We start from the raw sequence: 26,654 nt of genomic DNA on the forward strand, positions 1-26,654 counted from the left end.
CCTAAAGTCTGGGCAGTCCTTCATCACATGCTCCGGGCTCATACACAGCCTACAAGTCTTAACTTGGTGGCTGTGCATCACCCGGAAATATTGTGGTCCTTCTGCCGTTTCAAACTTCGTGCTATATGGAAGCGAAGCCACCTCCTTGGGAAACCGTGTCTTTATGAACCTTGTCCCATCCTCAATCTCAGTGCCCGGATATGTCCTCCTTTTAATTTTTGATAAGGGGCTAACACCCCATCCATCCAATTTTTCTAATATTACACTATCCTCCAGATAAACAGGCAAGTGCATAAAGGAGACAACATAGTCTCTGTTTTGTAACATTTTAACTTCACAGTTCTCTTCATTTATTGTTAGTCCATCAATCAGTTTGTCACAAGTTTCTTCCTCTTCTAAAGTTATTTCATATTCTTTGTCCTTTCTCGGTCTTATTGCCAAAATTCTCCCATGTCCACATTTTTCTGTTAACGCCTTAATAATGTCTGAAACTCTCACCTCTTTTACTTTGTCCACGTTTAGTATTACAGTTGCTTCCTTCAAGTACTTCTTTCCTCTCCTTTCATGTTGTCTTTCCTGTTGCTGATTTTCTTGTCGTTCCATGTTAGCCATGTTTGTTTCTCCTCCTTGTGCTGTGTTGTTTCCCATCTGTTTTCCCTCTCGTACTCCCGTGTCGTCTCCTCTTTGCTTTTCACCATCCATCTCTGTGTTATTTTCTCCTCTTGTTTTGCCCGAAAGTCCAGTGAATTTGTCCTTTGTGCTTTCCATTGTCCCAAAAAAATCCAAGCAAAAAAGGTGAATAACCACCTTCCAGCTAGCACATGTGCTGCTGTCAGGTGGTTTAAACTCCAAAAATAAAAATAATAACTCCTTAAACTATATTAAACACCCAAAAAAACTAAATAAAACAACAAAAGAAAGGGAGAGCCTTTCTCTCCCGTCTGCAGCCTTTCACTTCCTGTTTGCACACTAACTCCCTCTAGCGTACCCAGGGTGGTATGGCCGTAAGCGAAAGAGGCTGTCAAGCGTTGGCTATTTAAATCAGCTGCCAAATGAAGCACTTCGAAAAGCTTACAGCACCTGGTATTCCCAGGCGGTCTCCCATCCAAGTACTAACCAGGCCCGACCCTGCTTTACTTCCGAGTTCAGATGAGATCGGGCATTTCCAGGGTGGTATGGCCGTAAGCGAAAGAGGCTGTCAAGCGTTGGCTATTTAAATCAGCTGCCAAATGAAGCACTTCGAAAAGCTTACAGCACCTGGTATTCCCAGGCGGTCTCCCATCCAAGTACTAACCAGGCCCGACCCTGCTTTACTTCCGAGTTCAGATGAGATCGGGCATTTCCAGGGTGGTATGGCCGTAAGCGAAAGAGGCTGTCAAGCGTTGGCTATTTAAATCAGCTGCCAAATGAAGCACTTCGAAAAGCTTACAGCACCTGGTATTCCCAGGCGGTCTCCCATCCAAGTACTAACCAGGCCCGACCCTGCTTTACTTCTGAGTTCAGATGAGATCGGGCATTTCCAGGGTGGTATGGCCGTAAGCGAAAGAGGCTGTCAAGCGTTGGCTATTTAAATCAGCTGCCAAATGAAGCACTTCGAAAAGCTTACAGCACCTGGTATTCCCAGGCGGTCTCCCATCCAAGTACTAACCAGGCCCGACCCTGCTTTACTTCCGAGTTCAGATGAGATCGGGCATTTCCAGGGTGGTATGGCCGTAAGCGAAAGAGGCTGTCAAGCGTTGGCTATTTAAATCAGCTGCCAAATGAAGCACTTCGAAAAGCTTACAGCACCTGGTATTCCCAGGCGGTCTCCCATCCAAGTACTAACCAGGCCCGACCCTGCTTTACTTCCGAGTTCAGATGAGATCGGGCATTTCCATTTTTTTTTTTTTTTTTTTTAATTTATACTGTTCAGAATTCATACAATTCACATATTTATACATATTTCACTTCAGACAAAACATTAAAAAGGTCCGTATTACATCATATCTTCACAATAAAACATTTTAAATATAAAATGTTGCAAGTAGAACTCCTTAAAGGGTATAATCACATTTTTAAAAAGGCATTTTCATTCCTGTGTCATTTAAAATCTTTAAAACTCCTTGAGTAAAAACATCATAAAAAGCCTCCTGCATGTCCTCCAACTTAAAATAATAAAACAAATTCAACATATTTTTCCACCTTCCTCTTAAATACATTCCACACATCTAATACAGCTTTTTCCTTTTTTGCAGCAACTCTTCTCTCCCATATTGCACTTTTCATTAACATCACAAGTAAATTTATGAGCTTTTCATTATTACATTCTTTGTTCACTCCCAACATCAACACCTTTTCCCACTCAAGTTCGTCATCTCTTTCTCCTTTCAAAGTTAAAATAATGCTTTTGCATTTTTCATTAAAATCTTTCAACTCATTACAATATAAAAACAGGTGTAAGAATCCTTCATCTGCATCTTGACATACTTTACATGTGACACTTTCCTCCATCCCTATTTTGTTTAAAATTATATCTGTAAAAACTGCTTTATTTCTGATCAAATATTCCAAATTCTCCACTTTTGACTGTACTAATTTGCCATTTATATTAGCCCATATGTTGTCTTCATTTACATCTTTAAACATCCGTATCCAGTACTCATTTGCACGCGGTTTCTTAAAAACCCCATCTCTAAAAAAACCATAAATCATTTTCACAGTACTATCTTTCAAGTTCCACCATTTCTCTCCAAATCTTACAATCACATCTTTACTTTGTTTATTTTCTTCCATATTTTCTATTCTTGTTAACCATTCTGCAGGTATGGCATTTTTGATTATGTCGTATTCCTTTATTAAGTCTTGTCTGTTAAAATCCTCCTTCGCTTCATCCATTACGTCAATAACATACTGTACCGGTAAAAATCCTTCCTTAAATTCATATAAAACATCCCTTACTCTTGTTATTCCCACCTCCCACCATTTCCTAAAAAACACCACTTTCTCTTGATTAAGAATGCCACTGTTTAAGAATAAAGGCTGATTTAAAATGTTCTCGCGTCCTTGTATGTTAAAATGTACACAAGTTAAAAATTTCCCCCATGCTCCAATCAATTCTTTATAAAAATCTGGTAGACCCTCTGTCATGAATTTTTTCATCCTCATGCATAAAATATTATCTCCCAAATTAAAATTGCCACTTTTACTTAAAAAATATTCCATTGTTCTTTTCCATGCTGCCTTATTGTCTTCATCCAAATATTTCCTTACCATTTTTACTCTTAAACTGTTTTTTCTTTGCTCCACGTCTATTAAACCTAGACCCCCTTTGCCCACTTCTCCAATTAACGTTGCATATGCTATTCTTGGAGGTTTCCCTTCCCATAAAAAATCTAAAAAACATTGTTTCAGCCTTTTTTCCATCCACAGTGGCATTGATGACACATATAAAATATTCCATAATTTAGAAACCATTAAAACATTCGAAATTAAAACCTTCCCCTTTAAAGTTAAAGACATTAATTTCCAAAACCTCAGCCTCCGTTCAATCCCTCCTAAAATTTCCTCCCACATGGTTACTTCTGCTTTCTTTTCATCCCTCCCAATTACAATGCCTAAAATTTTAATTTCATCCATTTCCTTAAAAGTAAAATGTCCAGATAAAGCCTCAGTTTCTCCAAATCTCAAATATACTGTTTTATCTTCATTTATTTTAGCCCCTGACCCCTTGCAAAAATGCTGTACTGTTTCCATTGCTTTCTTTACACTTGCCAGATCTTTTAGTATTAATGTGGTATCATCAGCATATTGAAATATTTTATTCACTCCCCCCTCTACCTCTATTCCTTTTATTATGTCCTCGTGCTTCACAGCTAATCCCAGTGGTTCTGCAACTAAAGCATATAAAAGTGCAGATAACGGACAACCCTGTCTGATTGACCTTGTTAACTTAAAACAGTCTGTTAAAAACCCATTGCATTTTATCCTTGTTACCGCTCCTCTATATAAAATCTTAACCCACTTTATAAAATTTTCCCCAAATCCAAAACTCTTTAACACTCCAAATAAAAAGTCATGCTCCACCCTATCAAAAGCTTTCTCGAAGTCCAGACTAATTAAAAAACCATCTTTCTGCTTATCATTTATATATCTAATTGTATCTTTAATACTCATGGTTGTATCCGCAATGTCTCGTCCTTTTATACTATATGCTTGGTTTGTTTTTATTATGCTTGGCATCACTTCTTTTAGTCTATTAGCCAAAACTTTGGCTAAAATCTTCAAATCAGTATTAAGCATTGTTATAGGTCTATAGTTTTTTAAAGCTACTTTATCCCCCTTTCCTTTGTATATCACCTTCATTAAGCCCATCCCCATTCTTTTATTTATCTCACCATTCTCAAAAATCTCATCATATACTTCCTTTAAAATACTAGATAAAATATCTTTAAAAACAATATAAAATTCACTTCCCAACCCATCTATTCCTGGACTTTTCTTTTTGTTCAATCCACTAATTGCTCTTTTTATTTCTTCTTCTCTTATCTCCTCGTCACATTCTCTTTTTTCCCCTTCTTCTACTCTTGATTTTATTAGATTTAGTAATTCCCCTTTTTCTTTTTCTTTTATTCCCTCTGTGCAAAACAATTTCTCATAATATGATCTTATTTCTTCCAAAATCTCCTCATGTTGTTCTACTATGTTCCCATTTTTGCTCCTTATTTCTCTAATCATTTCTGACTTCCCTCTTCTCTTCTCTAGATCAAAGAAAAATTTAGTGCACTTTTCCCCCTCTACTGTAAATTTTGCTTTGCTTCTTAATCTTGCACCTTCAAATTTCTCCTCCTCCATTTCTTTCAATCTTTCTTGCAGTTCTTTTATCTTTTGTATATTTTTTCCATTCTCATTTTTCAATTCGGTTTCTAGTTTTTCTTTCAGCTCCTTTTCCTTATATTTTTTACAATTTTGTAATTGTCTACAATATTTTATCGTAAACTTTTTAACTAAATACTTCACATTCTCCCACCACATTCTTTTGTCCTCATTATAGATTTCATTCCCTTTTTCCTTTTGAATAATTTTCTTTACACTTAAAACATAGTCTTCATTCTTTAAAACCGCTGTGTTTAAAACCCATACCCCTGGCCCTCTTTTCACATTACTCCAGTCTAGCTTCATAAAAAGTGGCTTATGGTCACTCAGACTTGTTTCTTCATATTTAATCTTGTTTATAAACCCTTCAACATTTCTTGTGCATAAAATAAAATCTATTCTTGTTTGACAACAAAAATTCCCCACTATCTGTCTTCTTGAGTACTCTTTTGTCTGTTCATTCCTTTCTCTCCACACATCAATTAAATTCATTTCCTCCATCAATATTTTTTGTTCTTTTCTCCCCTTATCCGTTTTAAAAACCATTCCCTCAGCCATTTCTAATTTACTAAAAACAGTGTTAAAATCACCCATGATAATAACTCTTTCGTGTTTCTTTAAATAATCTCTAAGTACATTAAAATACTCTTTCTTTTTGTTCTCCTCTGTTGGGGCGTGAACATTCACCATAATTACTTTTTTCTTTTCATACTCCATTTCACATATCATACACTTTCCCTCTTTGTCATTATAGATTGTTTTACATAAAACCCCACTGTTTTCTTTTAATAAAATTGCAACTCCTCTCCCTAGCCTCCCATCCCCATTATTGTATAACATTTCCCCACTCCACCTTTTTCTTATTTCGTTCATACATTCTTCCCTCCAGTTTGTCTCTTGTAGTAAAATCACATCTTCTCGTTTACACATTTCTTTCACTTTTTCAAATTTCCTGATGTCTAAAAGCCCTCTTGCATTAAAAGACACAATTCCTAAAACCATAAAAAACATAAAAACATTCATAAAAGACATAAAAACATTCATAAAAATCATCATCTCAGTCCATATCTTCCAAGCCCTTTAGCAGCTCATACTTATTTGCGCATTCAATTTCTTCATCTTTTAGCAGTTTTTTTCTTGCAGTCTCTAAATTAGGTTTTATCTTTAACGATCTTCTCCTTTTTGCTGATTTCCCCTGTGTCTCTTTGTTTCCATCCTTTTGTAAATGTCCCTCTAAATCGGCTTGCTCGTCAATACTTTGGCCTTTTGTCTCCTCTGTGTCCAATGCCTTTTGAAAACTGTCTGTCATGTCCATTTGTGTCCAAAATGTGTCTTCCTGTTGTCCTTGATTTAAGTCTTTATTATTCGAATCGCTCAATTCTGCTGCTTCCAAAACACTCTTTAAACTGTCAGTCATATCCATTTGTGTCCATGTTGTCCCTTCCTGTTCCGTGACTCTGTCTATTCCATTAGTCTCATTCTCTTGTAGTTTTTCACTTTCAGATTTTGTTCTTTTTTCTTGTGTTGTTGTTTTGTCCTCTGACTGGATATTGTCTCCTTCATACATCTGCCTGCCTACCTGCTGCTCTACCTCCTCCTCCTCTTCCCCCATCCAACATTCACATTTATTTAAAACCTTATTACAATCCGGGCACTTCACAGCAGTGCAAAACTTTGCAAAGTGCCCCCTTTCCTCGCACTTATAGCACCTAAAATCAGGACAGTCTTTTACCACATGATCTGGGCTCATGCACAGCCTGCACGTTTTCACCTGATGACTGTGCATCACCCTAAAGTATTGTGGACCTTCTGCTGTCTCTATTCTTGTGCTGTACGGGAGGGACGCCACTTCTTTGGGGAATCTGGTTTTCACAAACCTCGTCCCATCTTCAATATTTGTGCCCGGATAAAACCTTCTTTTAATTTTTGAAATGGGACAAACTCCCCAATGATCCAATTTGTCTAAAATATCTTTATCAGCAACATAGACAGGCAGATGCATGAAGGAGACAACATAATCACGGTTTTGTAGCCTCTTAACTGCACAGTTTATCCCTTTAATAGTCAATTCGTCCGTTAACTCATCAGCATCTTCCTCTCTTTCAAGTGTTACTTCATATTCCTTGTTGTGTTTTGGTCTTACAGCCAAAATCTTTCCATCCCCAATCCTCTCCGTCACTGCTTTAATTACATCCATTGCTCTCACCTCTGTTGCTTAACCTATGTCCACTGTTACAGTTGCTTCTTTTAGATAAATCCTTTTCCTTGCTTCCTTCTCCGATTGGTTTGTTTCTCGTTGTCGTCTGTCCAGTCCATTGTCATTTGCCTTCTCAACTCCGTCCGCCATTGCCAGGTCTGTCACCGTAGATCCGTCCATTGCAAAAAAAAACTAAATAAAAAACACTCCTCCCGAACAGCTCACGCTGCTGGGAGGACAAACTAAACAAACAAAAAAAGTTTAACAAAAATGTATTTAAGACAAAAACAAAAATAAACAAAGAAAATCTGGTGAGCCTCTCTCACCAACTGCAGCCAAACACTTCCTGGAATGTACCACTATCACACATGCACAGGGTGGTATGGCCGTAAGCGAAAGAGGCCGTCCAGAGTTGGCCATTTAAAACAGACGCAGCACCAGGGAACGAGCGCAGCTCAGCTGGCATGGACACAGCACCGACAGAAACAATGCCCTTGAAGGTGAGATAAAATAATGGCAGCGAAGCTGTGACACGGGGAAGTCTATCAGCTGCAAAATGAAGGACTTTCGAAAAGCTTACAGCACCTGGTATTCCCAGGCGGTCTCCCATCCAAGTACTGACCAGGCCCGACCCTGCTTAACTTCCGAGTTCAGATGAGATCGGGCATTTCCAGGGTGGTATGGCCGTAAGCGAAAGAGGCCGTCAAGAGTTGGCTATTTAAAACTGGCGCAGCACCAGGGAACGAGCGCAGCTCAGCTGGCATGGACACAGCACCGACAGAAACAATGCCCTTGAAGGCGAGAAAAAATAATGGCAGAAAAGCTGTGACACGGGGAAGTCTATCAGCTGCCAAATGAAGGACTTTCGAAAAGCTTACAGCACCTGGTATTCCCAGGCGGTCTCCCATCCAAGTACTGACCAGGCCCGACCCTGCTTTACTTCCGAGTTCAGATGAGATCGGGCATTTCCAGGGTGGTATGGCCGTAAGCGAAAGAGGCCGTCAAGAGTTGGCTATTTAAAACTGGCGCAGCACCAGGGAACGAGCGCAGCTCAGCTGGCATTGACACAGCACCGACAGAAACAATGCCCTTGAAGGCGAGAAAAAATAATGGCAGCGAAGCTGTGACACGGGGAAGTCTATCAGCTGCCAAATGAAGGACTTTCGAAAAGCTTACAGCACCTGGTATTCCCAGGCGGTCTCCCATCCAAGTACTGACCAGGCCCGACCCTGCTTTACTTCCGAGTTCAGATGAGATCGAGCATTTCCAGGGTGGTACGGCCGTAAGCGAAAGAAGCCGTCAAGAGTTGGCTATTTAAAACTGGCGCAGCACCAGGGAACGAGCGCAGCTCAGCTGGCATGGACACAGCACCGACAGAAACAATGCCCTTGAAGGCGAGATAAAATAATGGCAGCGAAGCTGTGACACGGGGAAGTCTATCAGCTGCCAAATGAAGGACTTTCGAAAAGCTTACAGCACCTGGTATTCCCAGGCGGTCTCCCATCCAAGTACTGACCAGGCCCGACCCTGCTTTACTTCCGAGTTCAGATGAGATCGGGCATTTCCAGGGTGGTATGGCCGTAAGCAAAAGAGGCCGTCAAGAGTTGGCTATTTAAAACTGGCGCAGCACCAGGGAACGAGCGCAGCTCAGCTGGCATCGACACAGCACCGACAGAAACAATGCCCTTGAAGGCGAGAAAAAATAATGGCAGCGAAGCTGTGACAAGGGGAAGTCTATCAACTGCCAAATGAAGGACTTTCGAAAAGCTTACAGCACCTGGTTTTCCCAGGCGGTCTCCCATCCAAGTACTGACCAGGCCCGACCCTGCTTTACTTCCGAGTTCAGATGAGATCGGGCATTTCCAGGGTGGTATGGCCGTAAGCAAAAGAGGCCGTCAAGAGTTGGCTATTTAAAACTGGCGCAGCACCAGGGAACGAGCGCAGCTCAGCTGGCATCGACACAGCACCGACAGAAACAATGCCCTTGAAGGCGAGAAAAAATAATGGCAGCGAAGCTGTGACAAGGGGAAGTCTATCAGCTGCCAAATGAAGGACTTTCGAAAATCTTACAGCACCTGGTATTCCCAGGCGGTCTCCCATCCAAGTACTGACCAGTCCCGACCCTGCTTTACTTCCGAGTTCAGATGAGATCGGGCATTTCCAGGGTGGTATGGCCGTAAGCGAAGGAGGCCGTCAAGAGTTGGCTATTTAAAACTGGCGCAGCACCAGGGAACGAGCGCAGCTCAGCTGGCATGGACACAGCACCGACAGAAACAATGCCCTTGAAGGCGAGAAAAAATAATGGCAGAAAAGCTGTGACACGGGGAAGTCTATCAGCTGCCAAATGAAGGACTTTCGAAAAGCTTACAGCACCTGGTATTCCCAGGCGGTCTCCCATCCAAGTACTGACCAGGCCCGACCCTGCTTTACTTCCGAGTTCAGATGAGATCGGGCATTTCCAGGGTGGTATGGCCGTAAGCAAAAGAGACCGTCAAGAGTTGGCTATTTAAAACTGGCGCAGCACCAGGGAACGAGCGCAGCTCAGCTGGCATCGACACAGCACCGACAGAAACAATGCCCTTGAAGGCGAGAAAAAATAATGGCAGCGAAGCTGTGACACGGGGAAGTCTATCAGCTGCCAAATGAAGGACTTTCGAAAAGCTTACAGCACCTGGTATTCCCAGGCGGTCTCCCATCCAAGTACTGACCAGGCCCGACCCTGCTTTACTTCCGAGTTCAGATGAGATCGGGCATTTCCAGGGTGGTATGGCCGTAAGCGAAAGAGGCCGCCAAGAGTTGGCTATTTAAAACAGGCGCAGCACCAGGGAGCGAGCGCAGCTCAGCTGGCATGGACACAGCACCGACAGAAACAATGCCCTTGAAGGCGAGAAAAAATAATGGCAGCGAAGCTGTGACACGGGGAAGTCTATCAGCTGCTAAATGAAGGACTTTCGAAAAGCTTACAGCACCTGGTATTCCCAGGCGGTCTCCCATCCAAGTACTGACCAGGCCCGACCCTGCTTTACTTCCGAGTTCAGATGAGATCGGGCATTTCCAGGGTGGTATGGCCGTAAGCGAAAGAGGCCGTCAAGAGTTGGCTATTTAAATCAGGCGCAGCACCAGGGAGCGAGCGCAGCTCAGCTGGCATCGACACAGCACCGACAGAAACAATGCCCTTGAAGGCGAGAAAAAAAAATGGCAGCGAAGCTGTGACACGGGGAAGTCTATCAGCTGCCAAATGAAGGACTTCGAAAAGCTTACAGCACCTGGTATACCCAGGCGGTCTCCCATCCAAGTACTGACCAGGCCCGACCCTGCTTTACTTCCGAGTTCAGATGAGATCGGGCATTTCCAGGGTGGTATGGCCGTAAGCGAAAGAGACCGTCAAGAGTTGGCTATTTAAAACTGGCGCAGCACCAGGGAACGAGCGCAGCTCAGCTGGCATCGACACAGCACCGACAGAAACAATGCCCTTGAAGGCGAGAAAAAATAATGGCAGCGAAGCTGTGACACGGGGAAGTCTATCAGCTGCCAAATGAAGGACTTTCGAAAAGCTTACAGCACCTGGTATTCCCAGGCGGTCTCCCATCCAAGTACTGACCAGGCCCGACCCTGCTTTACTTCCGAGTTCAGATGAGATCGGGCATTTCCAGGGTGGTATGGCCGTAAGCGAAAGAGGCCGCCAAGAGTTGGCTATTTAAAACAGGCGCAGCACCAGGGAGCGAGCGCAGCTCAGCTGGCATGGACACAGCACCGACAGAAACAATGCCCTTGAAGGCGAGAAAAAATAATGGCAGCGAAGCTGTGACACGGGGAAGTCTATCAGCTGCCAAATGAAGGACTTCGAAAAGCTTACAGCACCTGGTATACCCAGGCGGTCTCCCATCCAAGTACTAACCAGGCCCGACCCTGCTTTACTTCCGAGTTCAGATGAGATCGGGCATTTCCATTTCTAATTTTTTAATAGGCAAAAATTAAAAACAGTTACATTCAGGTAATATTACATTTACATTATATAAAGCCATTTGAACATATGTATTCCCATTTAAAAAGTCTTTTTCAAATACATCAATCTTATCATTCATGTTACAATAATAGAAAAGAGCATTAAGCAGTTCAGACATTTTTCTTTGAAACAATTTACAGACAATTTGCCATTCTTTTGTTTAACAATATTCCTTCTATTCCATATTACATTTCTTGCAACTGTTAAAATAGAGTTTATGAACCTTGTGTTTTTACCTTCTGTTTTACAATCAAAAAAAAATAACGTTTCCCATTCCTCATCAACAACCTCATTTTCAATCCCCATTTCATTTAACATTTCTTTAATTTTTCCAATAAAACATTTTAACTCTTTGCATTTAAAAAACAAATGTAGTATACCTTCATCTTCTTCATTACAAACTTTACATCTTGCATCATTTGCCAAACCTATTTTACACAATCTCATTTCACTTAATAAACAGTTTTGTCTTAAAATGTAATCAAAATTCTCTAAAACGGGACTTTTCCACCAAGCTCTTAAATTTTGCCATATTTCCTTCTTTTCAATATTGGGATATAACCTTTTCCAGTACTCTTCTGCTTTGGGTGTAACAAAAACATCTTTACGTAAACAAGAATAAAACATTTTAGTATACCATCTTTAAAAGCATATTGATTTTCTTTAAAGTTTATCACCCTTCCTTCATCGCTGTGCATTTCAAATTTATTTTCTATAATTTCTTTCCATTCTTTTGGTATATTTTTTTTCAAGTTGTTAAACTGATTTTCAATAACTCTTTTAGTTTCGTTTTCATAGTTTTCTATTATTGCATCTTTTATTACGTGCGCCTGTACATAACCAGGTATCACTTCATATAAAATATCTTTAATTTGCTTTATTCCTGCATTAAACCATTTCTTATAAAAAATAGTATTATTCCCTACTTTAATGTATTCATTTAAAAACAGCGGTTGCTTTAAAATCTCTTCTTTACTAAATGAACAATCAATATGCTTTCTAAAATCTCCCCATGCTTTAATAACCTCTTTATAGAATTCTGGAACTTTATTCATCATATTCTCTTTGGGCTTCATCCATAATATATAATCTTGTATTTCCCCACATTTATTTAAAAAATATCTCATCACATCTTTCCATACATGTTTTTCTTCTTTCCAATATTTATTTACAGTTTTAATTCTTATGCTTTTCATTCTGATTAGTGGATTAATTAAACCTAAGCCTCCTTCTTCAACTTTACCAATTATGGTGTCATACGCTATTTTGGAAGGTTTTCCATCCCATAAGAAATCTAAAACAATAGCTTTTATCTTTTTATACACACTCATTGGCAAACTCACTGTACCTAAAACATACCACATTTTTGATAAAAATAAAGAATTTAAAACTAAAACTTTCCCCTTTAAAAACAAACCTCTTAATTTCCAGAAATGTAATCTTTTCTCCATTCCCTTTAAAACTTCCTCCCACATTAAATTCCTTGTTTCATTTTCATTTTCACCAACCCTTATACCTAAAATTTTCATATCAACTTTCTCCTCTTTAAATTTGATTTTTTTCTGGTAAAACATTTATTTTTCCAATTCTCATGTATTTAGTTTTTTCCTTATTAATTTTTGCTCCTGTTCCTTTACAATATCTGTTTAAAATTTACTCTGCTTTTTCAATACTTTTAATATCTTTTACTATTAAAGTAGTATCATCAGCATACTGAAATATTTTGTGTTCTAAGTCTGTTCCTTTTATACATAATCCTCGTATTTGCGTTTCATTATCAATTGCTAATCCCAATGTTTCAGATACAAGTGTGTATAATAGTGCTGACATTGGACATCCTTGTCTTATTGATCTTGTTATTTTAAAATCTTTAGTTAAAAAACCATTTACTTTTATACAGCTTGTTATATCTGCATATAAACATTTTATCCATTGTAAGTATCTTTCTCCAAAACCAAATCTCTCCATTACATCCATCATATATTTGTGTTCCACTCTATCAAAAGCTTTTTCTAAATCGACACTAATTATATATCCTGTTTCTTTTTCCTCTCTCATATACCATATTATATCTCTTATATTGTTTATGACATCAGTTATGTCTCTTTTTAAAACTGCATATGCTTGATTTGTTTTGATTATGTTAGGTACAACTACTTTCAATCTATTAGCTAAAACCTTTGCTAAAATTTTATAGTCCGTGTTCAGCATGCTTAAGGGTCGATAATTTTTTAAGTCTCCTTTGTCTCCATTTCTTTTATAAATCATTTTCACCATTCCTTTCTTCATACTATTAGTTAACTCCCCTTTTTCATAAATATCACTGTATATTTCATTTAAAATAGGAATTAAAACATTTTTAAAAACTTTATAAAACTCAACTGGTAGTCCATCTATTCCTGGACTTTTCCCATTTCTCGACTGATCAATAGCTGTTTCTATTTCTAAATCTGTTATCTCACTCTCACACATTTCCTTGTCCTCTTTATTTAATTTTGCTGTTATTTTTTCTAATAAAAAATGTTCATCATTTAAATTTACTCCATTTTCTGTAAATAATTCCTTATAAAATCGTCTAGTTTTGTTTAAAATTCCCTCTTTGTCTCCTACAGTTTTCCCATCTTGTGTTTTTATACATTTTATTATAGCTGCTCTCTGTCTTATTTTTTCTAATTCATAAAAGTATTTTGTACTTCTTTCTCCTTCTACAATGTCTTTAGCTCTGCTTCTAATAATTACTCCTTTACACTTTTCTTCTTCAATTTTCTTCAGCTTTTCCTGTAATTCTATTATTTTGTCAACATTTATCCCATTTACTTTACTCATTTCTTCATTCCATTCTTTTCTAATTTTATTTTCCTTGAATTTTTTTGCCTTTTGTATTTTTTCTGATATATTTATTGAGTATTCTTTTATTCTATTTTTCAGATTATCCCACCATAAACCTGTTTCTGTTTCAAACATTTCATCATTCACACTATTAATTATTATATTTTCTATATCCATTTTATAACTTTCTATTTTTAACAGCTCAGTGTTGAGCATCCACACTCCTGGTCCTTTTTCAATCTCATTAAAATTTATCGTTATCCATAAAAAATCATGATCACTCTCACTATAGGTTTTATATAAAATTGTGTTAACATATTGTACTTCATTTTTTTTACATAAAAACAAGTCAATTCTACTTTGCTTTAAAATCCTATTTGCAATTTCTCTTCTTGAATACTCTCTTTTCATACCATTTCGCTCTCTCCATACGTCTACCAAATCACATTTTCTCATCAAATTTTGTAGTTCATTCCTCCCTCTGTCTGTTCTAAAATTCATTGAGTCATCTATATCTATTCTTTGCATGGCAATATTAAAATCTCCTAAAATAAATATGTTTTCATTCTTTTCTATTAGCTTATCTATTTCCTTATAAAAGTTATATTTGTCCTTTTCCTCATTTGGTGCATGTATGTTGCATACTCTAAAATTTTTCCCACCATACAGAACTTTTACAATTATTATTCTTCCATTAGTGTCTTTATAGTCTAATTCTACTTTCTCAAAAATCCCTCTTTTTATTAAAATTGCAACTCCTCTATTCTTTTCTATATTTCCATTACTAAATATTTCACCATTCCATAATTTTCTCATTTCATTTTCAATCTCATTTTCCCACTTTGTCTCTTGTAAACATAATATATCACACTTTTTTGTCAAACACGTTAATCTTTCAAACTTTTCACATTTGGACAATCCTCTTACATTCAATGATACCACACATACATTACTCATTAGTATAATTATTGGATAAACCAATAACCACCATTCATTCTGAGTCACTGTCACTTAAACAAATGTTTCTTGCATCTCCTTTTTCAAATTTTTTCCTTTCCATTCTTTCTTTAATCTCTTCTCTTCTTATTTTCTGCCGTTGTAGAACCATTTCGATGTTTAAGCCACTTTTAGATCTTGATTTTAAATCTTTTATCTTTTTTCCTTTTTCTTTTTTTTCCAGTCCATAATTCCCCCTTTCAAAATCCATTGCTCTTACCTCATTTATTGCTCTTATTTCATTGTCCTCAGTCCTTGTTTTCTCCTGTCTCTCTTCATTGTTCAGTTCTATAGTGTCCTCATCATCTTGTTCCTCAACAAATTGTCTATTATTTGGTTCTCCTTCTTCCTTGTTTGCTCCTTCTCCCAGTTCCATTCCTTTATCCTCTTGCTTATTTCTGTCCTCTTCTGTGTTGTTTTCTTCTCCTGTTTTGTCCTCCTTCCTTTCTGTTGCAGTATTTTCAAGTGACGCTTGTATTTCCATCCTTTCAACTTCCTCCTCTTTGTTGCAGTTACATCTTGTCGATGCCCTCTCACAGCCCTGGCACTGCGGAACTTCGCAGTCCCGCACATAATGCCCCTGCTGAAGACATCTCCTGCATGTAAAATTTGGGCAGTCTTTCTTCTCATGCTCTGTACTGGAGCAGAGTCTGCACATTTTCAGTTGATTATCATGAATCACTCTGAAATATTGCATCCCTTCTTCCGTCATGAAGCCAACATTGTATGGTAAAGATTTCACTTCTTTGGGAAATTTTACCCTGACAAAGCGTGTTCCATCTGCCACCATTGTTCCCGGATGATATTTTCTTCTTATTGGAAGTATCGGAGTTACTCCCCAATTACTTAGTTTTTGTTGTATCTCCTCATCCTGTATATAACTGGGCAAGTTCAGGAAAGATACCATTTTTTCTGTTGCACACAGCTTTTTCATCTCACATTCTTCTCCATTAATCATCAGTCCGTTTAACAATATCTCGCATTCTTTTTCACTTTCCATTGTCAGTTCAAATTCATTGTTGTTTTTTCTTCTCAGTCCAAGTAGTTTGCCAATCCCGACTTTGTCTTCTACTGCTTTAATTATGTTGTTTATAGTTGCGTTTTCAATGTCTCTTACCATCATTGTTAGTGTGGCTTCCTTCTTGTACTCTCTTTGAGACCTTGCTTGCTTCTTTAGTTTGTTCAGCATTTGTTGTTTTTGACTTAAAGCATTCCTTTGTCCTTCAGTATTCTTTACACTTTCAATACTTGCAATTGATTGTAGATCCCCTTTCTTTTCTTGACCACCTCCTTTTCCTTCTTTTTTCTTTGAGACAACTGTTGCCCATGTCTCATTGCTGTTTTCTCCGGCATCTTCATTTCGTGTCCTTTCAAGCATGTTTGTAGCATTTCCTTGTTCTCTGTTCCTTTTTCCATTTGTGTCCTGTCCATTCTCTTTCTCCGTAGTGTCCATTTTGTTGTTTTCTAACCCCAAAACAGTGTTACTGTTTGGGGTTAGTTAAAAATAATCTTTAACTGAAAAAACAATTAAAGTAAACTTTGTAATGCAAAAACTAAAAATAAAAAACAAAACTGCCAAAATGGAAGAGCCTCTCTCTTCCTTCTGCCACCTCACACTTCCTGCAGTGCAACAATTTTAAAGCAGGTCGCACACCAGAAGCGCCGCTCGGCGCCGCGACACGGCGCGTACATGACAGTTTAAAGTATCGCACACCAGACGCGCACATTCGAATGATATTTAACATGAAACTAATCAGATGGCGCTCTGTGGCGCGGCTGAAAAATGAACTGCGTCCTGAGCCGTCGCCGGGCGCCGCCGACAGCCGCCGACTTGCGGCGCCGGTGTGTGTATCCTGATAGAAACCTATGTTTAGAATTCTAAAATACATGGCGCTGCGTGGCGCTGCGTGGCGCTGCGCGGCGCGCCGCCGAGCGGCGCTTCTGGTGTGCGACCTGCTTCACTCACACTAGAGGGCGTGTCCAGGGTGGTATGGCCGTAAGCGAAAGAGCCCGTCAAGAGTTGGCTATTTAAAAAAGGCGCAGCACCAGGGAACGAGCGCAGCTCAGCTGGCATCGACACAGCACCGACAGAAACAATGCCCTTGAAGGCGAGAAAAAATAATGGCAGCGAAGCTGTGACACGGGGAAGTCTATCAGCTGCCAAATGAAGGACTTCGAAAAGCTTACAGCAAACCGCTTTGAGAGGGGACCTTTCGAGTAGTTTACGGCGTCAGAACAGACTCTTCTAGCGACGGGTGGGCAGGCCTTCCACAGGCGCGCACGGCTCAACTGGAGCAAAAGAGGCTTGGCAAAGGACGAGGAAGAGAGGGAAGCACCGCTCCAGCCGGGCCCGACGCTACCGCCTGAACTCTGTCTTGAACCACTGTGCTCAGGGGAGAGCGCGAACGCAGTCCCTCACTACCAGAAATTATGCAGTCGAGATTCCCACATTTGGGGGTAGGGTGAAGCTGCAGGCCCGGAGACCCAACCGCACGCTCAGACCTGCACGCTCAGACCAGCACTTCCATACCTATCATTTTCTCAGACAGTGCCACCTGCTGTTGGGTTGGGTGAAGCGGCAGGTATCGAGACCCACGCTCAGAGCAGCACTTTCTAGGAAGTAGCAACATCGGACACGTGAGTAAGGTTATTCATTTTATTAAAGCGATTCTTGAAATTAGCAGGTTTTATGGCATAAATCAATGTGACATCTTATTACACTAACAAACAATATTTCAGTGTTTGATTTGAATTAGTCAAAAGATAGCATTATTTTATGATATTTACAGCGTGCTCTTATTTTCTGTTATTGTACCATTCTGGGACACTTTTCTAGCAATGATTTCTGGCAAAATAAAAAACTTTAATGTTACAATTAATAATTGCTTTATATACACAATACATTTTATTTTAACATTTTTACTTTAAAGTGCTATGTAGGTCTACTGAACGTATTACTGTATTATCTATCTGAAAGTGGTACAGACAATAACAGTAACACAATAACAGTTTAACAATTGTAAATAAGATCTCTGGAAATCAAAATATCAATTAATCTGCATAACATTTACAATATGAGCTCTCTTAGGTTAAAACAAATATAATTTGCTTGTGACTTGTGTATGTTTTTCCTAGATGGATATTACAATTCAAAAAGGGGGGTCTCTGCCAGTACCTGTACAGTGCACCAAATGCTGCACATATTTTCATTGTCCATTTTGTGATGTCTCGGTTTTCCAACCAACACGATTGAAAAAAGTGCAATCACATCTGCAGGCACATTTTAATAGATCAGTCCAGCATGAAGGTAATATTTGAAAATGTACATCTTATTATAGTGAAAAATTGTAAGAAAACTTAAAGTGCAATCTTATACTGCTTTTTTTTTTCAGAATTTACAATACACAGATGTGGACGCCTCTGCAGAAGTCAGCCACATTATCACTGCCTCTTCTGCAAATCAACCATTTTAAGAAAACCTGATTTTGTTAAACATTTAGGACTCTGCAAACAAAAACAACAACCACCAACCCCTCATACTAAAGCCACCACAACTTTTGCCACATCTCTGCCCGCCACACATGTGCCTCTCTCCACTGCCACGGCTCTGCCCGCCACACATGTGCCTCTCTCCACTGACACGGCTCTGCCTGCCACACATGTGCCTCTCTCCACTGCCACAGCTCTGCCCGCCACACATGTGCCTCTCTCCACTGCCACGGCTCTGCCCGCCACACATGTGCCTCTCTCCACTGCCACGGCTCTGCCCGCCACACATGTGCCTCTCTCCATTGACACGGCTCTGCCTGCCACACATGTGCCTCTCTCCACTGCCACGGCTCTGCCCGCCACACATGTGCCTCTATCCACTGACATGGCTCTGCCCACCACTTCTGGCATTTCTAGGCCCTTAAAAAAAAAATTGTCGGAAAAAACCAAAGCAACTAAAGCAATGTCCCAAATGTGATTTGATATGCGACTATAAAAATTTAAAAAGACATATAGAACATAAACACACCCCAAAAATGATGGACATCACTTCCTCATCTCATCTTGACATCAGTGCATAGACCCTCAGAATGGAGTCTATATGGTCCACAAAAGTTTTCATGGAGCTTCTACTTCACTCCATGTGCAAATACAAATATGGGGGGAACCACATCGTGTTTCATGTGAATTAAATGAGTGCCAGACTAATATGGAGTTGGCTTGGAGAAGTGGACTGCTGTCATACAAATGTGTTCACCTCCGGTCAGTTTCATACTGCAAAACATTTTTAACCTCACCTTCACTCACAGAAGAAAGTTTAAAAGAAATGGTTAAAAGCAAGTGGTTTGGGCAGGACAAAATAAAACAGTGTGTAAATCGTCAAAAACTAGCCCAAGAAGAAAATGCACCACTGTCAGTTGAATCCAAGATTGGAGTCCCACCAACAAAAAGGTTCATATCGGTCTACGAGCCTAATATATCATATTATAGTAGACTGGGCAGAGTCATGGTATCATATGACACCAAGAAGAATTCATGGCACTGCCCCTGTGCAAAAACCCAGAGATCATGTACCCATAAATACATAGCAAAATGGCACCTCTTTCAAATTCACCCTGAACTCTTCCGAAAAGTTCGGAGCACTGAAAGCGCTGAAGAATTTCAGGCAGCAGCGATGGAGGAAAGTGATGAAAGTGAGAATTACCCTCCAAAGGACATTGCTAAAGTAAAGAGCATAGTAGAATACATCTTAATGAATAAAAAGCTACCATCTACTATTCCAAGTCATTTGAGGATTTCTTCAGACTATAAGGAATTTCCAAAACACCTAATCCCTGATGAGACAATGTGCTACCACTGCTCAGACCGCACATTGCTCAGTGATCCTGTCTGCATTACACGTAATGCGAAAATTCTTACAACTACAGGAATTGTCCAAGGTGGAAAATTGTTACTTACATTTTTTATTTTATTTTAATTATGAAAAAGATACTAAACCATTTATTTTACATTCTGTATCTGCAGATATTTCAACCTACTACAAATTATGTCCTTTCTGTGGAATGGTGTACCGTTACCAAGAGTGGGCTAATGGTTTGCATAACTTCAATGACCATGTCCTCCTTGAACTCTCTCTCTGCCTCACCATAAGAAACCTGTTGCAGGTAATCGTTATAAAATACATATATTATATGTTATACAATATAATATTTTTAACAACAATAGGATTTCTTCATAGTGTTGATTTTATGTTAGGCAACATTAGGCACATTCAAATCAAGACTTAAAACACATCTGTTTAGCTGTGCCTTTACTGAATGAGCACTGTGCTACGTCCGACAGTTCACACTATTATGTTTTCTGTTTTTAACTGTTTTTTTTAATCATTTTTATTCTTTGTTTTTATTTTCTTATACTTGTCTCTTTTATTCTTGTTTATGTAAAGCACTTTGAATTACCATTGTGTATGAAATGTGCTATATAAATAAACTTGCCTTGCCTTGCCTAGATAAGTACTGATTAACTGTGATTTCTTTATCATAGGTGCATACAGCAGTCAGCAGAGTAGTGGAGTACTTAGAGGTAACTACAGGTGTACAGTTCCCCTCAGCAGTTACTCTTCTCCACGGCTATCTGCATTTTGAGGCCCTAACTGACCATGAATACAAGTATTCATGTGTATCTTGTGGTGACCATCCATCTGTGTCTTTCATGTCACCTATATCTTTCCTTTTTACTGCAGAGAGGTAAGTCTTATTAGTAAAACTATTAGTAAGTTTATAGTATGTATTTATTTTCTTTAGTGTGTGATCTTTACAGCCTCCGCAAGATTTTAATGGAGAGGTGGATTTAGATATGTTTTGGAAGGCACTGACAGAAGAACGAATTGCTCGAGGATTTTTTTCAAGTAAGGAAATTTATTATATCAGGAATGGCATGTCATCATTATTTAATTTCATAAGTGTTTTCAGGAGTACAATCTAAATTCACTGATGTATTAACATGTTTGTTTGTCCTAAAGGTCAAAAAAACAATCCATTTTGTGTTACACCTAGTTACAACTTTTGGGCACCCTGGATCGGGAGTAAGACTCGCATAGCGAATGTTGTTCTCAACACTGAATTTGAGAAAGTGCACAAAGCAAAAACTGCAGAACGAACAGAAATAACTGTCTCTGAAGATCGCTTAAAGGACGAACTTTCAAAACAGAAAGTAAAATATTTAATGCTAATTATATGTATTATTTGTCAGTGTTGGCATTTCATTTAACATGTGTGTTTTATGTGATAGGTGGGAGTGATAAGAAGACTGTGTCAAGAGTGTGGTTTAGATGCCAAAGGCTCTCGCACAGATCTACTCCTGCGACTTTCGGAGGAGATGAGGTCAAGGGAGGCCTATGACAAGGTTTTTGAAAAGATTTGGGCTGCTTCAGGTAAACCTCAATGTCGCACATTAAAATAATACAAATAAATCAGAAATGTACAAAGTCACATAGACATAATGGGTCCTGTTTTCTGCTTGGCACTGATTGGGGAGTGATTGGTGGTGTACAGCTCTGGGGGGTGTTGGAGGTGGCCTTGTCTGACACCAGGGTGTATTGTTGCTTTCTGTGTAGGGGAGTGTATTTAAATCTCTGAGGCACTGCATCTTTAAAATTTTTAAAAGTATACTTTGTTAAGGTTAATGCCACTGCCCTCCATCATAACCTATGGTCATTTAAGTCCCAATGTCATTAATGGGATTTGATTATGTTTTCTTAACTATTTGCTTATCTTTTTTGTCTGTTCCAAGAGGTTGGGCTGTCATCATGTGTCCTTGTGGCATAGTTTACAGTATAAAGTGTAATCTGCGAGCAGAAAGTCCACGGGATTTTGCAGATATGCTTCTGTCTTGGAAGCATCTGCCTGATGTTGTTATTTATGACTTTGCCCGTGGACTGTCCACCCACTCAAGTTTGAGGCAACCCATAACTTTCACACCTTTCGAGGGAAGGTTACTCGAACCAACCACTGAAAATATTGCAAAAGCAAAATCAGGAAAATTACAGGTAATTCTGCCATGGCTCACTGCAAAAAAGCAAAGTCCAGATCCGGATGGTCATCCAATAACTGGTTCTGCAGAACACTATTTTCTGTATGACCGCTTTCACGAAGACAACACAAAAGATCCTCGTGATTCACTGAGGAAGCTTCGTCTTGTGCCTCAACTAGCTGGCAAAGTTAACAGTCAGGCTGCAGAACAGCTTTTTTCAAAGCTAAAGAAAAATAACTACTTTATGAACATGGCATTGCCATCCACACATGTTTTCCTCATGCGAAACATCATCCACCATTACAATGTCAGAAAAAACGAGAAACGTCTTCATGACATAAAAAAGGAATTCAACACAAACATTCACATGAATGACCACAGCCCGGTTGTGTTAGGTAATGTTTCCCTTACTTTGTAACAAATACATCACTATATCCATAACTGTACTTATGTGTATATTTGTATTTATAGAAAATCCATCCTCCACAGAGAAATGCATGGATATGTCACTTGGTAATTTGACTGTTCTTTCCAGTTGCTCAGTGTCAAGTTTCTGTTCTCTAATTATTATGTGTTATTTTCTAGTTTTGATGCTTTATTGTACTCTAAGGACCACTGACAGCACTGCCAGAAAATATTGTGACTTTACAAACGACCGCTGCATCACCAGGCATAACATCAGTCCCATCTCCTCTGTCATCAGTACCAATTACAGAAAAAACAGCTTGTGAACCTACCACTCTTCTGAATTTTTTGGAACCTACTAAGCCTTGGGAGAGGGACTGGCATCCATTACAAGAGAAACTGGTGAACAATTACCATTACATACAAACGCACACACACACACACATATTTATTGTTATTATTATTACAGCTTGATTATGTGCTGGACCGAAATCGCCCTGGCAGTGAAATAATTGTGAAGGAGGGGCAAGTGTGCCTTATTCGAGAAGAATTTTGGAGCCTTGGATTGTTGAGGGACATGGACTCCCATGTAAGCAGTCTGTTTTTTTATTATAACTTTTTTTTTATTAAAAACATTGACTTATCAAAGTATTTATTGCAGATTGGAAACGCCTGCATGAAGCTTATTTGTGAAATGGCTCGACAAATTGTATGTACTATAAAACATAATATTTATATAGATTGTTTTAACTTGATCCAAATTTAAAAAAAAAACAATTTCTAAACTGTGTGAAAATGTTCATGTCATTGTCAACAGTTTCTTTTTATTCATGTAGGGCAAGGACATATACATTGAGGACTTTTATGTTGTCCCTGTGTGGAAAGAAACTCCTAACAACATTGTTAATGGATTACCGGTGCGTGTATGTACTGTATTTACTGTGTGAGAAGTACAACCTAAATTAAACGACATAACTGTCCTGATCAATTCTGGGAAGATGCAGACTTGAAAGACCTGTTAGCCTTTCCAGCATGGACAAATGCCAGTGGACCAGACCGCTTTGTTGTCTGTGTAAGAAAATATTGAAATGTCTAGTGCATACATTAATTGGTATTGCAATGTGTGTGTTTCTAAAATAAAACACTGAAAAATCTTGGAAGAAGCAATAATGTTCAAATGAAATATTTTTACACCTTTAACATTGTAGATAATGATGCCGCTTCGAAGAGAGATGGTGTTTTTAGACTCTCTGTACGCAGAGCATGAATCAGGATTTGGAGATGAGGAATACAGGGCAATTTTTAGGTCTATCAATAAACTAAGACATGTTTCAGCCTTTATGTGATATATGGCTACGTTCCTATAGCCATTTCTATTTATTTCCTAACTGTGTATTATAGTTCTGTCACTTTTGGCTACGTTCCTTTAGCCGTTTCTTGAACTTCTGGCTATGTTCATCTAGCCTTTTTTATGCATGGTGTTCTAGAGTTGAGGTGAGCTGTAATTGTTAGTATTACTACTATGTTTTGTTTACAGGAAAGTTGCTTACCAAGTGGATCATGGGACATGGTCTGAAAAAACTGGATATGATTTTCCAGTGAGGAATCAACTTTTAAAAAATTATTTTTTGGCTTTTACAACAATTAAATTTTTTGTACATTATTCTAAAATAAAATTGATTTGCTTTGCCTATTTTAGGCTTTGCCACGTCAGACAAGAGGGAATGATTGTGGTGTTTTTGTACTCATGGTAAGATATAAATTGAGTTAATTGATTTAAAGATTTTGTAAACATTGTAAATGACTGTGGCTTCTCTCTTTTCAGTACACCCTCTCAATGGTGTTTGGCATTAGGTTTCAATTCCAGGAGGTATTATTTTATTATTTATGTAATTTATTTTGTTGGTGCTTTTCTTAATCATAGCTAAAATGTAACTATTTTAGTGTATATTATCTTGCTTTCTTCTAAGCAACATATCTTTTAAAAAAAAGGGCATGGTTATTGCAAGCACACTCAACATCATGTATTAACAAAAACATGTTGGTTAACTGTCAGACTAAACAGTCTTTCTTTCAGATGGATATACCTATCATCCGTCAGTGGTGGTGCCTTCTACTCATGGAACGATTTCAAATTGATGGGTATGTCAGTATTTATTTATTTTTCTTGTAAATCTGTAAAATTAAAAATTTATATTGAGTCAATACAACAACTTGTAACATGAATAACAAAACATACTTAAAATCTCTCTTACCGGTGACCAGTATGTCACCGACTCGGTCCCAGTAACTCCCCTCGCTGGCCAGCAGAGGCCACCATCTCTGGACTTTTAGCATTACGTCATCCATCTACACTGATTGCGCATACACCTGATTGGAATCTGGCTAATGACCCACGTACCTCTTATAAGCCGCACTCAAACACTCGATCAGGGCGAAGTCTTGTTTAGCCCCGGCCAGCATTTCTGAGCATTATCGCCAGCCTGATCTCCTGTGCACGACTCCAGCCTGTCTCTTACTTTGCTTCGCCTTCTCCCTGCCCACGACCCACGCTTGTTATACGGACTCTGACTCTCTCTTTGCCTGCCCACGAACCACGCCTGTTATACGGACTCTGATCCTTGCTGCCTGCCCTTGACCCAAGCCTGCATAACGGATCCTGGTTCTCGCTCACTCCCTTCCACTCATGTCTGGTAACTCACTCTGTGTCTGTTCATCATCAGTCTTGAAACCCATACTACTACTGTGGATGTGTGTGTGCACTCCGGTGCATATTGTGTGTTTGAGTGAAGTTGTGATTAATAAATACTGCATAATGGATCCCTCCGTGTCAGTCTCCTCGTTACACAGTAATTATGGATTTTGTCTTGTCTTGTTATTAAAAGCTATGGGCACAGATTTGCTTTCTGGACTGAGGCGGCAAGAAGTGTCTTGGATGGAAAGATTCTGCTCCTTTTTAGGGTGAAAAGAAAAACCACATCCAATCTTCCGGCACATGTCCAAGCAGTTCAAGATCGGGAAAGGAATGACAAAAGATTAGTGGACTTGATTATCACATCAAAATCAGCAGAGAAGCATTTGGTGGTATAGATGGTTCCACTTTAAATTACTCCTCTAGACTCTGAGTATGGTTGACTTAAATATAGTCAAGTGACAATTTAACTATTATTTGCCAAATATAATTAATTAATTAATTGTGCATTTACATATGAATTATAATTTCCTTTTATGGCCCAAAGGATATACTCGGTGGAAAAAGGTCAAATTGGTTTCCACTAAAACCCCGTTCTCAAGTGCCTGTCTACATTGAGAATGAGCAGTCCCAGTCAATCATTTGTGACTACATCAGAGGAATTCTTAATAAAACCAAAACACAGCTGACCTTCAATGATGAGGTGGAGTTCATTTGTGGATGTCTCCTCCCAGAGGTAATCACAAAACATGTATGTACATGAGCATGCTTATGTTCTGCAGTGTGTGTTTTATTTTATTAATTGGTTTATCTGTATGTTTGTACAGGCCATAACTCATGGCATTTCCGAGTTACAAGGCTTGTCTTGGCTGGAGGCTGAAGATGTCTTCCTCCAGGGCCCCATTTATCACGCAAGGTATGTTTACATTTTTTTTTGTTCAAAAGCTGTTAAGTTTTTATGTTAAACACAATTTCTGACAACAGCATTTATTTTTTTTTTTAGTGAAGTTGAGGAATTTAACAGAAGAATTGCTCGAGAAATGAAAAATCTCCCCAACAAGAATGTAAAGCATTTTATTTTATATGTAATAAATACATTATTAATCAAAGTATTATTTTTCTCTGCATTTTTTACAGCTCGATGACTTGTAGGACCTCATGAAAATTTATAAAAAAATAAAGTTTGGTGTGAGAAAATTACTCAGAGTACTGTCATTTATTCTGTGAATAATAAGATAATGTTCATTCCCTCAACTCGATACTAAAGAGTTTGATAAATCCTTAATGATTTAAAAACAAAAAACAACAACAAAAACAATAAATGACTGAAAATATTTAAGTAACTGAACAATATCTATTTACAAATACAGTTAATTAAAATACAACAGACTTAATGCATTAAATCATAATCTAGTATGTTTAATATTTTATATAATAATGTATTCAATCATAGTGAAATATTTTATAGTAGAAAAATTGTGTAATTTACAATTTATAAATCAATGAATTCAGGTTAGGCAATTTTTCCAACAGCAGGTGGCACTGTCTGAGAAAACGATAGGTCTGGAAGTGCTGGTCTGAGCGAGCAGGTCTGAGCGTGCGGTTGGGTCTCGGGGCCTGCAGCTTCATAATGTTGCTACAGAAACTTAGGGATTGGT

The 26,654-nt window shown here is 38.7% G+C and overlaps 2 protein-coding genes, 1 long non-coding RNA gene and 15 other non-coding genes across 20 annotated transcripts in view; 2 read left to right on the forward strand and 16 right to left on the reverse strand.

Moving 5' to 3' along the window:
• The window catches only part of LOC141381752 (uncharacterized), a 537,547-nt gene that overhangs the window by 32,096 nt on the left and 478,797 nt on the right, over nt 1-26,654 (reverse strand). The window lies entirely within an intron of this gene.
• On the reverse strand, nt 1,069-1,187 carry LOC137491985 (5S ribosomal RNA). The gene has a single exon (XR_011011957.1). It is a non-coding gene; the product is annotated as a 5S ribosomal RNA (ribosomal RNA).
• Nucleotides 1,246-1,364, reverse strand: LOC137491986 (5S ribosomal RNA). Its single transcript, XR_011011958.1, has one exon. It is a non-coding gene; the product is annotated as a 5S ribosomal RNA (ribosomal RNA).
• LOC137491987 (5S ribosomal RNA) lies at nt 1,423-1,541 on the reverse strand. The gene has a single exon (XR_011011959.2). It is a non-coding gene; the product is annotated as a 5S ribosomal RNA (ribosomal RNA).
• LOC137491988 (5S ribosomal RNA) lies at nt 1,600-1,718 on the reverse strand. The gene has a single exon (XR_011011960.1). It is a non-coding gene; the product is annotated as a 5S ribosomal RNA (ribosomal RNA).
• On the reverse strand, nt 7,622-7,740 carry LOC137493088 (5S ribosomal RNA). Its single transcript, XR_011013061.1, has one exon. It is a non-coding gene; the product is annotated as a 5S ribosomal RNA (ribosomal RNA).
• On the reverse strand, nt 7,920-8,038 carry LOC137493502 (5S ribosomal RNA). Its single transcript, XR_011013474.1, has one exon. It is a non-coding gene; the product is annotated as a 5S ribosomal RNA (ribosomal RNA).
• Nucleotides 8,218-8,336, reverse strand: LOC137493979 (5S ribosomal RNA). The gene has a single exon (XR_011013954.1). It is a non-coding gene; the product is annotated as a 5S ribosomal RNA (ribosomal RNA).
• Nucleotides 8,516-8,634, reverse strand: LOC137493503 (5S ribosomal RNA). The gene has a single exon (XR_011013475.1). It is a non-coding gene; the product is annotated as a 5S ribosomal RNA (ribosomal RNA).
• On the reverse strand, nt 8,814-8,932 carry LOC137493530 (5S ribosomal RNA). Its single transcript, XR_011013502.1, has one exon. It is a non-coding gene; the product is annotated as a 5S ribosomal RNA (ribosomal RNA).
• LOC137494115 (5S ribosomal RNA) lies at nt 9,112-9,230 on the reverse strand. The gene has a single exon (XR_011014090.1). It is a non-coding gene; the product is annotated as a 5S ribosomal RNA (ribosomal RNA).
• LOC137493504 (5S ribosomal RNA) lies at nt 9,410-9,528 on the reverse strand. Its single transcript, XR_011013476.1, has one exon. It is a non-coding gene; the product is annotated as a 5S ribosomal RNA (ribosomal RNA).
• On the reverse strand, nt 9,708-9,826 carry LOC137493506 (5S ribosomal RNA). Its single transcript, XR_011013478.1, has one exon. It is a non-coding gene; the product is annotated as a 5S ribosomal RNA (ribosomal RNA).
• Nucleotides 10,006-10,124, reverse strand: LOC137493507 (5S ribosomal RNA). Its single transcript, XR_011013479.1, has one exon. It is a non-coding gene; the product is annotated as a 5S ribosomal RNA (ribosomal RNA).
• Nucleotides 10,303-10,421, reverse strand: LOC137493943 (5S ribosomal RNA). Its single transcript, XR_011013918.1, has one exon. It is a non-coding gene; the product is annotated as a 5S ribosomal RNA (ribosomal RNA).
• LOC137493508 (5S ribosomal RNA) lies at nt 10,601-10,719 on the reverse strand. Its single transcript, XR_011013480.1, has one exon. It is a non-coding gene; the product is annotated as a 5S ribosomal RNA (ribosomal RNA).
• On the forward strand, nt 21,580-22,630 carry LOC137490821 (uncharacterized). Its single transcript, XM_068219752.2, has 3 exons — nt 21,580-22,294; nt 22,371-22,412; nt 22,485-22,630. Exons 1-3 carry the CDS (start codon nt 21,595-21,597, stop codon nt 22,628-22,630), a joined length of 888 nt encoding a protein of 295 aa, XP_068075853.2. The 5' UTR covers nt 21,580-21,594.
• LOC137490948 (PWWP domain-containing DNA repair factor 4-like) lies at nt 22,853-26,196 on the forward strand. 2 transcript variants are annotated; one of them, XM_073947948.1, is made up of 14 exons: nt 22,853-22,893; nt 22,966-23,013; nt 23,141-23,221; nt 23,303-23,376; nt 23,513-23,610; nt 23,842-23,902; nt 24,004-24,054; nt 24,130-24,174; nt 24,382-24,446; nt 25,190-25,388; nt 25,544-25,732; nt 25,824-25,912; nt 26,000-26,060; nt 26,134-26,196. In XM_073947948.1, exons 5-14 carry the CDS (start codon nt 23,516-23,518, stop codon nt 26,146-26,148), a joined length of 870 nt encoding a protein of 289 aa, XP_073804049.1. In that variant the 5' UTR covers nt 22,853-22,893; nt 22,966-23,013; nt 23,141-23,221; nt 23,303-23,376; nt 23,513-23,515; the 3' UTR covers nt 26,149-26,196. The 2 variants fall into 2 exon arrangements, 1 of the variants encoding a protein (XP_073804049.1); XR_012402255.1 differs by lacking the exons at nt 22,853-22,893; nt 23,303-23,376; nt 23,513-23,610; nt 25,190-25,388; nt 26,134-26,196 and having other exon boundaries at nt 22,963-23,013.

This window comes from Danio rerio, chromosome 4, assembly GCF_049306965.1.
Source record: "Danio rerio strain Tuebingen ecotype United States chromosome 4, GRCz12tu, whole genome shotgun sequence".
NCBI lineage: Eukaryota > Metazoa > Chordata > Actinopteri > Cypriniformes > Danionidae > Danio > Danio rerio.